This window comes from Triticum aestivum, chromosome 7D (genome assembly GCF_018294505.1).
Source record: "Triticum aestivum cultivar Chinese Spring chromosome 7D, IWGSC CS RefSeq v2.1, whole genome shotgun sequence".
NCBI classification, from domain to species: Eukaryota; Viridiplantae; Streptophyta; class Magnoliopsida; order Poales; family Poaceae; genus Triticum; species Triticum aestivum.
In genome coordinates this window covers 511,397,167-511,410,583 of record NC_057814.1, presented here as the reverse complement: position 1 = coordinate 511,410,583, position 13,417 = coordinate 511,397,167, and the positions used below count along the sequence as shown (strand labels likewise).

Here is a 13,417-nt window from a genome sequence, read left to right as displayed (position 1 = left end):
CGTAGGAATTTTTTTCAATTACTACGTTCCCCAACACTACCGGTCGCCGCTTGAGTTCCATCATCTACGGTGACGACACGTCATGGGGGTGCAACACTCCATTGCAACTTTTTGTGCCTTGATTGTAGCCTCCCCGTGATGACCTCTCTCAGCCTCTATGATGACGCTCACCGCAGCGACGCGCACAATGATGGTGGGGCGCAATGAGTGGAGGATGGGCGCCTCGAGTGTGTGGCCATTAGCCGCAGTGAAAAAGGACAAGGAGAAGGGGCAGTTGCGTGGGGCCGATGTGGAAGGACGTGGCTTTCGGGTGTGAGCGCGATGCCCTTGACAAGTGGGTCGACTGCAAGAAAACACTTATCAACAAGAAATGTGACTCAAACTTCACAAAATCGACAGAAATTCACTTGAAGTGATTAGAACACGATTATTATCTCTTCTTTTTAGGGATCAAAAATATGATCGTCTGTATCCCATGAGCATTGTAACTTTTTTTCCAGTTGACTACATTAATACCCCCATCGATCGGATCTGCGCCGTCGACCTGCCATGTCGGTTCAATCGACAGCCCAGAGCCCCCCTCTGCTATCACGTAATAATAAGTCTGTCTCAAAAAAAAACGTAATAATAAGTTCACATAAAAAACATCAATCGCATCAGATCGCGACCACCGAGCAAAACCCTAGACTCTAGACGTCATGGCAACGGAGACGGAGCCCGCCGCGCCGCCGCGCCCCCTCCTCGGCCCTCCGGTCATCCGCGGCGCGCGCCCGTCGCGCCCCTTCGTCGGCGTCCTCGACGCGGCCGTCGACGCGCCGTCGGCCGCGGAGATCAAGGCGGAGCTGGAGCCGCGGAGGGCGCTGACGGAGAACGGCTCCGCCACGTACGCCAACTCGGGCAGCCCCTGCCTCGACTTCTTCTTCCAGGTGGTGCCCGACACGCCGCCCGAGCGCGTGCGCGGCCTGCTCGCTGCCGCCTGGGCGCACGACGCGCTCACGGCGCTCAAGCTCGCCTGCAACCTGCGCGGCGTCCGCGGCACCGGCAAGTCGGACAAGGAGGGCTTCTACGCCGCCGCGCTCTGGCTGCACCAGAACCACCCCCGCACGCTCGCCTGCAACGTCGCCGCGCTCGCCGAGTTCGGCTACCTCAAGGACTTGCCCGAGCTGCTCTTCCGCCTCATCCACGGCCCCGACGTGCGCAAGCTCGCCAGGGAGAGCGCGGACGCCGAGAAGGCGGGCAGGAAGGAGAAGGACCTCGGCAAGCCTAAGCCTAGGCTGGCCGACTGCAAGCAAGCCCGCGTGCTGGCCCCTGTGCCGCCAAAGCCCATGTTCGGCGCCTACCTCTCCGCCGCCCTCGCCATGTCCGGCAGGGGCAGGCCCATGGAGGTGGAGGCCGCCCCTGTCCCGGTTCAGGAGCCGGCCGAGCAGAAGCCGAAGGTGGACCAGAAGAAGAAGACGGCGGCAACTAAGCGGCGGCCGTCGAAGAAGGTCCGGAAGGCGGCCAAGCTCGCCGTGCAGTCGCTGGAGACGTACTACGGCGACCGTGCCTACCGCTTCCTGTTCGACGCTGTCGCCGACTTCTTCGCCGCCCTCCTTGCGACGGACCTCGAGCAGCTGGCCCTCGACGGCAAGAAGAGGAAGATCGGGCTCGCCGCCAAGTGGTGCCCCACGCCGGGCTCGTCGTTCGACCGCACAACGCTGCTCTGCGAGGCCATCGCCCGTCGCCTCTTCCCGCGCGACTCGGACCCCGAGTACGCCCAGCTCTCCGACGAGCACTACACGTACCAAACCCTCCACCGCCTCCGCCGCGAGGTGCTCGTCCCGCTGCGCAAGGTCCTGGAGCTCCCTGAAGTGTACATGAGCGCGCAGCGGTGGTCGGAGCTGCCCTACACCCGCGTGGCCTCGGTGGCCATGCGGCGCTACAAGCTCCTCTTCAAGAAGCACGACGAGGAGCGCTTCGACAAGTACCTGGAGGACGTGGAGGCCGGCAAGGCCAAGATCTCGGCCGGGGCGCTGCTGCCCCACGAGATCGCGGCGTCCGCCTACCGCGGCGAGGACGACGACGTGTCCGAGCTGCAGTGGCGCCGCATGGTGGATGACCTCCGCTCCAAGGGCTCGTTGTGCAATTGCATCTCCGTCTGCGACGTGTCCGGCAGCATGACCGGCACTCCCATGGAGGTGTGCATCGCGCTGGGCGTGCTCACGTCAGAGCTCAGCGAGGAGCCGTGGGCGGGCAAGGTGATAACCTTCAGCGAGAGGCCCGAGCTCCACCTCATCAACGGCAAGACCCTCCGTGAGAAGATGAGGTTCGTGCAGCGTATGGAGTGGGACATGAACACCAACTTCCAGGCAGTGTTCGACCAGATCCTCCGCACGGCGGTGGAAGCCCGGCTGGCGCCGGAGAAGATGATCAGGACTGTGTTTGTGTATAGCGACATGGAGTTCGACCAGGCGTCGGGGTACGACGACGACGATGACTACTCTGAGGACGACGAAGAGGAGGACGAGGAGGAGGAGAAGCAGCGGTCGTGGAACACAGACTATAAGGTGATCTGCCAGAAGTTTAGGGACGCCGGGTACGGGGACGTGGTGCCGCAAATCATCTTCTGGAACCTGCGCGACTCCAAATCGACGCCGGTGACCTCGACACAGCCTGGGGTGGCCATGGTGAGCGGCTTCTCCAAGAACTTCCTCAAGATCTTCCTGAAGAAGGACGGCGTGGTGAACCCCGAGGCCATTATGATGGAGGCCATCGCCGGCGACGAGTACCAGAAGCTGGCTGTGTTCGACTAGATCGATCGTCAATTTTTCTCGCCTCTGTTTGCAAGGTATTTCTCGCCCTAACCGACTGTCACGCCTGGCAAAGCTAGATTTTAACGTGCTACCAAATGCACGGCCTCGCCAGGCAAGGCAAATTAAGAAGTGTGCTAGCCTGAGATTCTATAGAGGTGTGTTTGATTTTTAGAATTGTGGTGAACAGCCAGTTCGTTGTCTTTGATCATTATTCAAAACCAAATCGTGCCCTAAAGTTTGTTATGGAACATGTTGCTTGAGTTGGTAATCATTGTTGGGTAGATTTATCCCATCTACTGATGAATCATCCTTTTGAGTGCATGAATCGAATGGATCACCGCGGGGGCGGGGGGGGGGGGGGGGGGGGAGCTCCCCCGCCTGAATATATTGCTCAAAGGACTGCCGTGGCAGTGAGTACAGAATTACATAGGCACGGTGCAACGTGCAGAGAGGTAGGAACGCCACGAGTAAACGTCCTCCTTGTCTTGTGTTTGCACAAGACGATGAGACCAAAGGTCCAAGCAGAAATAAGGTTCCTAAGGGTTATTACAGAGGTTTGATCGACCGTTCTAAATACCATGTCATTATGTGCTGCCCATATCATCCATAGTAAAGCCAAGAGGACCGAGGGCCATGCCGTAGTCGGGAGGTGAGGAGGAGTAGTAACGTCCCATAGGTCTTTGATGTCGTTGGATTGTGGTAGGTGCCCAAGTCGTTGCCAAATCCTATTGGCAAGAGGGCACGTGATGAAGAGGTGGCTGGAGTCTTCGGGTAGCCTAGCACACAGAGGGCATATGTCTGAATCAATAATATGCTTGTGTGCAAGGTTGACTCTGGTGTTGAGGCGGTCTTTGAAGAGTAGCCAGGCGAACACTTTGAGCTTCCGAGGAACCTTGACACTCCATATGAGAGGAGCAATGAGATCGTTATCTGGCCGAGCCATGAGGGCACCGTATGCATGCTTGGTGGAGAAGCCAATGCCATGTTGTAGGAACTGTTGATCTTCCCCCGTCGAGGGCATGAAATCCTGCAAAATAGCCACAAGCGACACAAGCTCTTGTTCTGCCGTGAGGGAGAGGCGATTACGGAGGTTAGCTTGGATACCGAAACGCAAAATGTTAGCCACTTTAACCAGCTGTAAGGTGAAGTGTGAGAATAGGTGGGGGAGGAGATGGCAAGGGGTTGTGAAACCAGCCAAGTGTCTAGCCAGAAATAAGTATGTGAGCCACTGTTTGTTAGCACGAAAGAGATATTTTGTAGGGTAGGGATTTGCTATGAAATTGTGCGGCATAGAAAGTTTGATTAGGGTGCTATATATGTGAATCCGAACCAAAACCATCCTTGTAATTGAATGGATTCCTAAATTCCAAAAAGGAAGGCCAAAAAATCAGTTTTACGGGAAAGATTCTTTTTTTGAAGGGAGCCGTTGGAGTTGAGCAACTCCAACACCTCCCCGCCCTGTAAAGAAACTACTCACTCTTTAGTGATCCGAAACGCTCTTATATTTCTTTATAGAGGGAGTATTTACGAGGTGTTCCTCAGATATTCCGGTCCTTAATCCACGGCGAAAATTCACAAAGAATCTGCAGCCTTCACACTGAGCTTGACAACATTGCGTTCTCAAATTCCATCCGGACCTCTCACGCTGAGCTTGACAGCCACGTAAGTTCCAACCAAAAACGAGCGCAAGTTCACAACCCTCGGTAACCAAGTCAGGAATGATAAAAACAAGTCCACGACCCGTCCTCGGCAGCGCGGAGCTGCAGGCAGCTGTGGAGGAGCGCCGCCAAAGGCCGCAACAGCGAAGCGGTGCAGCTCGTCGGCACGTGCAACGGCCTGCTCTGCCTGTGCGACGACGAGGAGCGCGCCGGCGGCGCCCTCACGGTCGTCAACCCGGCCATCGGCGCGAAGCTGCCCGTTCCGCCGCTGCCGTGCGCCGAGCAGCTCGTCGGGCGCAACACCACGAAGAAGTGGAGCATGACGGAGGCATGGCACCAGGCGTACAGCTTCGCGTACCACCCGACGACGGAGAAGCACAAGGTGGTGCACGTCCCGTGCAGCTACGAACGGGTCTGCGAGGTCGACGCCGTCCATGTCCTCACGTTGGGGGAGGCGTGTTAGAACTAATCTTGTTATTAGTGCGTACGATTAGATATGTTTATATCATGCTTGTAGTTGAGCTGCGGCTGTGTGTGCACGTCAGGTTGTGTTCACGTGCACAAGGCAAAGCTAATTATGCATGGTAGTTAGATGCATGCGTTAAAGCTCCGCGAGTCCGATGGCCGAGTTGCGTGCAGGTGGAGATGGAGCAAGAATCGGACACATTAGTTGTGGCATGCGTCAATTCAGCTAGAGGCCTGCAGAAACTTGGAAGCGACTCAAGCTGGAACGTGTGTGTGCTGTTAGTCAGTTGAGTAATAACCGGACCAAGCCAATGTGTGTGGCTGGCCGTTGTGTGTGCATGCATGGCAGAAATGGTGCGTGTGTGTGCATGCAGCTAGGTAGTTAGTTAGTGGGTCAAAGTAGTGGCGTGAGTTTAGATGGCATGGGTGCTTGCCGTGTGTATAAATAGTCATTTCAGTCAATGAGTGAAAAAGAGCCAAGATAATAGAAAGAGAAGAAAAGGCCGGCAGTGTGAGGCTCCGGCCACCAAATTTCTTGCGCCTCCATTGTTGTATATGTGAGCTGTGAGAGGCAGCCACCGAGGTAGAAGAAGAAGAAGCGGCGCTGCGGGAGGCGGCGCCAACATTTGGTATCAAAGCCTTGTCGATCCGAGGCGACGGTGGCGGCGCGGCAGACTCCATGTGAGGGGGACGTTGGCGGCGCAAGGTGAACGCCGTTGGCGGCGCGATGCTGCTAGCGGCCGGTGCGTGTCTCCATCATCGTCGAGTTGCGTCACGAGCGATGGAGAGGGGTGTGCTGCCCGGTAAGTTGCGGCATCGGCGGCAAGGTGGTGATGGCCATGCGTGGAGGCCATTGCCATAAGGAGTTCCATGTCCGAGTCTTCGATAAGGTGCGTCATCGTCGACAACATGGAGGCGAGTCATCGGCGAGTTGTGTCACCGGTGGCGAGCATGAAGGCGAGTCACCGGCGAGTTGCGGCACCGGTGGCAAACATGCGGCAGCGAGCATGCCACGGCGGTGTGCTCGTGGTGAAGGCGCGGGAGGAGTGACTCTCATCGAGGCCAACAACGACGGCAGTCGGCGTGACAAGATGGCATTTGCGGCCGTCTGCGTGTTGCATCGACGACGTGAACAATCATTGGCTTCAAGAAAGAAATAAGTTAACAAGATTAGGGAGGTGAATGTTAGAACTAATCTTGTTATTAGTGTGTACGATTAGATATGTTTATATCATGCTTGTAGTTGAGCTGCAGCTGTGTGTGCACGTCAGGTTGTGTTCACGTGCACAAGGCAAAGCTAATTATGCATGGTAGTTAGATGCATGCGTTAAAGCTCCGCGAGTCCGATGGCCGAGTTGCGTGCAGGTGGAGATGGAGCAAGAATCGGACGCATTAGTTGTGGCATGCGCCAATTCAGCTAGAGGCCTGCAGAAACTTGGAAGCGACTCAAGCTGGAACGTGTGTGCTGTTAGTCAGTTGAGTAATAACCGGACCAAGCCAATGTGTGTGGCTGGCCGTTGTGTGTGCATGCATGGCAGAAGTGGTGCGTGTGTGTGCATGCAGCTAGGTAGTTAGTTAGTGGGTCAAAGTAGTGGCGTGAGTTTAGATGACATGGGTGCTTGCCGTATGTATAAATAGTCATTTCAGTCAATGAGTGAAGAAGAGCCAAGATAATAGAAAGAGAAGAAAAGGCCGGCAGTGCGCGCCTCCGGCCACCAAATTTCTTGCGCCTCCATTGTTGTATATGTGAGCTGTGAGAGGCAGCCACCGAGGTAGAAGAAGAAGAAGCGGCGCTGCGGGAGGCGGCGCCAACAAGGCGACGTGGCGGGAGGTGTCTGCCGGTCCGGGCGGCGCAAAGTGCAACCTCGCCGCTGGCATCGTCAGCGTCGACGGCAAGACATACTGGATCTGGGTCACGGCGAGCGGCGTCGCCAAGGTCGCGTCGTTCGACCTCGACGACGAGCATGTCGTCGCCTCCGCCACCCCGCGGCCGCCCGCGATGCCGACGGGGCACATTTTGTCACCCGTGGGCACGCCTCGGCGCAAGCGTGGGTTCTGGAGGAAGAAGGGCAGAGATGGAGTCGCCGATACATCCTCGAGCAGCGTGTCCCACTGCCGCACTTTGCATACGCCGGCGAGTGCGTCCTCACAGTGCGCAACGGGGCGTCGTTTTACGTGCACCGGAGGAAAGATGCAGCGTCGTCGGGCAGGAGGCCGCGGTATGACGAAGACGGCGGCGTGGTGCGCGTCGGCCACGAGGATGAGGGGAGGCTTGTTGTGAACATGGGAGGCTACGTCGGAGACTACTACCGGACGTTTGCCTACGTCAAGACGATGGAGCCACTGCGAATTACTCCCTCCGTCTCATAACACAATGTAGTGTCAAAAAGGTCTTACATTCCCTCTGTTCTATAACATATTGTAATATATGATGTTTTCTAACACTAATATAGTGTACAAAAAGTATTACAACGATCAGGGTAGATCTTACGGCCTGTGTCGGGCATCGCCTCGCGTAGGAGGCTAGGAGCACATCTTGGTGGCCTAAGGTACCACACGCGCTTGCCATATCTGCTCAGGTTCGTTGTCCTCCACACGTTCATCTTCTTCCCGTGAAACACATTTCTCTTTCTTCCCCAACAAGCTGCAACTCACACCACACACCATGAACGGGAGCGCATCCTCAACAAGGAGCTACAATTATGAATGGTGGAAGCTGCAACCGGTGTCAAGGGGAGCTGCGACCATGGATAATGAACATGATGACCACAGGGTGGCCCTACCCAAGCAAAATTTGGCGGTTTTCCTACATGCTTCAACCGACGTCGCAATTTGCTACAACATGCATCATACCCTCCATATGCGCTCCATACGGCGAATGGTGATTGTCGATCTAACAAATCTGCTAGAGTTGCTCTCACCATAGGTCCAGCCCTAGACTCGCCGTTTATGTACTTCCTTCGTTTGTTTTTAGTTTGCATATAAGATTTGGTCAAAGTCAAATTTTCTAAAGTTTGAATTGCCTTGTAGGAAAAGATATCAACATTCACACTATGAAATCAATATTATTAGATGCATGATGAAATTAATTTCCATAACATATAACTTTCGTATTGTAGATGTTGATATTTTTTTCTATGAAGTTAGTGACTTTGACCAAATCTTATATGCAGACTAAAAAGAAATGGAGGGAGTACCGCGGTTGCAGGAGGGAGTGCAATGGCGGGGGGATGAGCAGCGGCGGCTAGGGCGGCGGAAGGCAAGGGACGGGTGGTGGAGAGGCGGAGCGGAAGCGGGAGAGGAGGGAGCAGCGGCGACCGCCGGCGGCAGCGGGTGGCGGCGGCGTTGGGTGGGGAGAGCGGCGGCAACCGGCGGCAGCGCAATGGAGGCGCGGCGGCGGCTAGGCTAGGGTTAGGACCGACTTGCGATAGATACCATGTAAAGAGATGTTTGACAATACAATATTCGTTGTATTGATTGGGTGCTGCTGCACGTATATATAAGTACAGGTAAGCCTCGACCTCAATTATACACAACTAAAAGGTGGGCCACAATATACGTAATACATGCTACATATATACTCAACACCTACTACGGATAAAGTAGGCACTTTCTTTCCGCATAAAGTCCAAAACTCTATCGTGAAATCGCCATGGTTAACTATACAATTAGTCTAATGACTAATAGATTTGCTTTTAAAGAATTTCTAGCATATGTGCCTTTTTTGTCCATGTTGTTGAAAATATGCCCTAGAGGCAATAATAAAATGGTTATTATTGTATTTTCTTGTTCATGATAATTGTCTATTGTTCATGCTATAATTGTATTAACTGGAAACCGTAATATATGTGTGAATACATAGACCACAACATGTCCCTAGTAAGCCTCTAGTTGACTAGCTCGTTGATCAATAGAGGGTTATGGTTTCCTGACCATGGACATTGGATGTCATTGATAACGGGATCACATCATTAGGAGAATGATGTGATGGACAAGACCCAATCCTAAGCATAGCACAAGATCGTGTAGTTCGTCTGCTAGAGCTTTTCTAATGTCAAGTATCATTTCCTTAGACCATGAGATTGTGTAACTCCCGGATACCGTAGGAATGCTTTGCGTGTGTCAAACGTCACAACGTAACTGGGTGGCTATAAAGGTGCACTACGGGTATCTCCGAAAGTGTCTGTTGGGTTGGCACGAATCGAGACTGGGATTTGTCACTCCGTATGACGGAGAGGTATCTCTGGGCCCACTCGGTAATGCATCATCATAATGAGCTCAATGTGACTAAGTAGTTAGTCACAGGATCATGCATTACGGAACGAGTAAAGTGACTTGCCGGTAACGAGATTGAACGAGGTATTGGGATACCGGCGATCGAATCTCGGGCAAGTAACATACCGATTGACAAAGGAAATTATATACGGGATTGATTGAATCCCCGACATCGTGGTTCATCCGATGAGATCATCGTGGAACATGTGGGAGCCAACATGGGTATCCAGATCCCGCTGTTGGTTATTGGCCGAAGAACGTCTCGGTCATGTCTACATGGTTCCCGAACCCGTAGGGTCTACACACTTAAGTTTCGATGATGCTAGGGTTATAGGGAATAGATGTACGTGGTTACTGAATGTTGTTTGGAGTCCCGGATGAGATCCCGGACGTCACGAGGAGTTCCGGAATGGTCCGAAGGTAAAGAATAATATATAGGAAGTGAGGTTTTGGCCACCGGAAGGGTTTCGGGCGTCACCGGTAATGTACCGGGACCACCGTAGGGTTCCGGGGGTCTACCGGGAGGGGCCACCAACCCCGGAGGCCTGCGTGGGCCAAGTGTGGGAAGGGACCAGCCCCTAGGTGGGCTGGTGCGCTTCCCACAAGAGGCCCAAGGCGCAGGGAAGGGGGGAAGGGGGAAAACCCTAGGCGCAGATGGGCCTAAGGCCCACCCTAGGGCGCGCCCCCCTCTCTCCCCCTCTTGGCCGCCCCTCTATCCAATCTAGGGCTGGCCGCCACCCCTAGGGTGGGAACCCTAGAGGGGGCGCACCCTCCTCCCCTCCTCCTATAAATAGTGGGGGTTTTGGGGCTACAGATGACACGAGTCTCCCTCTCTCTTGGCGCAGCCCTACCCCTCTCCCTCCTCGTCTCTCGCAGTGCTTGGCGAAGCCCTGCTAGAGTGCCACGCTCCTCCACCACCACCATGCTGTCGTGCTGCTGCTGGACGGAGTCTTCCCCAATCTCTCCCTCTCCCTTGCTGGATCAAGGCGCGGGAGACGTCACCGGGCTGCATGTGTGTTGAACGCGAAGGCACCGTTGTTCGGTGCTTAGATCAGATTCGGCCGCGATCTGAATCGCTTCGTGTACGACTCCACCGACCGCGTTCTTGCAACGCTTCCGCATCGCGATCTTCAAGGGTATGAAGATGCACTCCCCTCTCTCTCGTTGCTAGTTAATCCATAGATTGATCTCCGTGATGCGTAGAAAATTTTGAATTTCTGCTACGTTCCCCAACACATGTTATGTTTTTAGTATATAATACTTCATATTAGTCATCTTTTCTTGTAACAATCTTTTAAATTCATTCAACTAAGGTCCTGAACTATTAATGTCATCTTCTTCTGTTACATTGTCAGAGCATCTACAACAGAAGCCCTCATATCAGGCCCAAACGCCCAGGCAGGGTGCCTGGTCACTTATCAGACATAAATTTGCCACCCAACCGCGGCTAGCAAATCCGGCCTAAACGCTCAGACTGATCGACATTCCCCATACCAGACCCATATTTGGGGCGGATATGGGATGTCCGGACACGTCCGCCACATCGGATCCGATCCACTACGGCCCACCCGACCCCATAAAATTTGAACCCTATCTGCACTCCGGACGAAACCCTAGCTGTACTCCATTCCACTCCCCTCCCCTCCCGTAGTACCCAAGCTCCTCTCCAGTGAGCTCCGGCTTAGTTCTTCATGACGACCACCGGATATGACTTCGAGATGTCCAGATCCAAGGACTAGGGCTCATCCCTTGCAATTCCCGAGGAGAAGATGGCCATTCGCGCTGCTATCCAACGCTCATAGGAGGAGTGCTCCCTCCCGTGATCTTCATCACTCTAGTGGGAATCCATAGCCCAAATGGTGCTAGGATCCGCCGGGGCTGCTGGATCACGATGCGCGACTGCGGCCTCGTGGAAAACAGAGACCATTGCATGTCAGAGCAACCCCGTTGTACCGGCGGAACTTTTTAGGTGGCGCCTTGTCCCCGCGACCTCGCCCGCCGAAATGGAGGCCCTATCCGCCTCCATGGTTCGGAGCCAAAACGACAAGGAGGTGCAGTGCACCCACCGTGCGAGGGTGCGGGCGCGCCTTCAAGCGGAGGCGGTTGTGGCAGCCCACGAGGTGAGACAGAGGAGGCCCTCCGTGCGCGCATAACCGAGAAGTGGGGAAGGAGGGCGTGGTCAAGGCGATGGCAAAGATCAAAGCAGGGTGATCCGTGCCATGGCCAGGCTGTCCCCCAAGGAGGAGAAGGACACAGACGACGACAGATTGAACAACTCCAGTAGTGAGAAGATCCGTCTCTATCCATTTTGCGTCTTCGACCGCTACTATCGCACAGACGACAATAAGGGCAAGGGCAAGGGCGGACGTGGATGAACTTCTTCCATTATTGTGTCCATTTTTTGGTAGTCCGATGACACGTGTCAACTACATATGTAATTAAACATTGCATTGGGTTAGTGTAGATTTGAGGATTTGGTTTGATAGATCCAGTTGTGGACGCGAACTTGGATGCCTGCCGTATGTACATATTGCTTCACTCGGCCTTTGTAGTGTGGGTAGGGTCGACGGTCATCTACGACGAAGTTGGAGTCGTTTGCTCAGGGTTTAGGGATGGCGATGACGCCTCTAGGGGTGGAGTGATGACGATGACGCATGCGCGTTGCCTTGGCGAGACCCTCTTTAGAGTGGTGTGCGTGAGGTATCTTATGTGCACCGCTCGTCGGCTGTGAAGGTTTCCCACACGGTTTTTCTTAATTAACCGAGCGATATGGTTTTCGCTCGATTTTCGTTAATTAACCGAGTAACTCTTTTTTCTCAATGAAAACAGAAATCCTAACATTTTGAAGAAAAAATGCGTTGCGTTGGTTCCAGTCAATTCTTTCGACCACATTCATGAGATAACGGGCTGATGACGTGGGTTTGACTAAGAAATCAAGTAATGTGTCATTCTTATGTTATTTCTTTTTTGCATTAACCTTTGTTTGGCCACGAAACGAATTATGTGTTGGACGCTTGGAGCAATTTGTAGCCCATTCTTCAAATTTTCATGCCTTTATATATTCTGTTGTTCACACACCTTGTTTGTTTTATCATTTTTGAATATGAACTGAAAATATTCTTAAGTTTACTTTTGCATTAGTTTTTTCATTTTTAGCACCTATTTACGCATTTATTTCTAACCCAATTTTGCACCACACGCGAGCTATTTCTCCCATTGCTTTATCGATAGAGAAATTCGGGCGCTGCTACGCGTCCGCCGGCCGATGTTTAGATTTTATCCGTCGCCTCGACGGCCGTTGGATACCCGAGCTGATAGCCGTCTGATCCGGTGTCTGCGCCCGACATGCCCACTCGTTATTTTCCGCAACAAACGCTCGGTTGCAGAAACAAGTCAGTCTTGACCCGACCCCGACTGAGCTGCGCCCGGCCCGGCGCCGCCGCAAAATCAGCCCGCCGCCGGCGTGTTGGAGCTAGTCTAGTTGCGAAACCTCCTCTTCTCTGATTTCCTGCAACAAGAGCTTTGTTGCGAAACTTCTTCATCTCTAATTTCCTGCAACAAGAGCTTTGTTGCGAAAACTCCCTTTCTTTAATTTTCTCCAACAAGTCCCTGTTGCAAAAACTCTTATTATCTAATTTTCTGCAACAAGACCCTTATTGCAAAAATTAAAAAAGACATCTCACGCCGCGCCTCATTTTCTGTAACAAGACCCTTGCTACAAAAATTGCAACAACATCTTCGCCCGTGTCGCGCAGTCTTCGCCGCCGCCGTTCCGCAACAACGTTGTTGTTGCAGAAACTTGAAGTGTGTGTGGACGTAAGGCATTGTGATGTGGTTGTGTCTAGCATTGATGGTGCCAGGACGGTGGTCGCCCAGAAATGCAGGCAGAACGGGAGGCACCGCCGAACCCGTCGCAGTCGCCATCACGCTGAACATGCCCCGGTCGCCGAACGCCGCCACCCCCACCGCCCTCCCAAATCCAGAAACATTGCCCTCCCATAGAGTCAACGGAGGCCAATTGCACGAATGTTTATCCTGAAACAATAGCTCTGTTTCAGAAAAGAACGTGCGTGACGAGGAAAGCAGGCCGTTCTCGTCCGTCTGATCAATAGGCAATCCAACGGACACGGAGCCGGCGGATGTGCGCGAGATCGGTCGGCTGAAGGTAAGCTTTTCCCATTTAGAATTCACCCTATTCTTTGATAATGTGAATCACGAATCGCAATT

General features: G+C 53.5%; 1 protein-coding gene across 1 annotated transcript; it reads left to right on the top strand.

Annotated features, from left to right (window-relative positions):
* Window positions 1–651: 651 nt before the first annotated feature.
* LOC123167382 (uncharacterized) lies at window positions 652–3,099 on the top strand. The gene has a single exon (XM_044585224.1). The coding sequence runs from the start codon at window positions 699–701 to the stop codon at window positions 2,790–2,792; it is 2,094 nt and encodes a 697-aa protein (XP_044441159.1). The 5' UTR covers window positions 652–698; the 3' UTR covers window positions 2,793–3,099.
* Window positions 3,100–13,417: the final 10,318 nt, after the last annotated feature.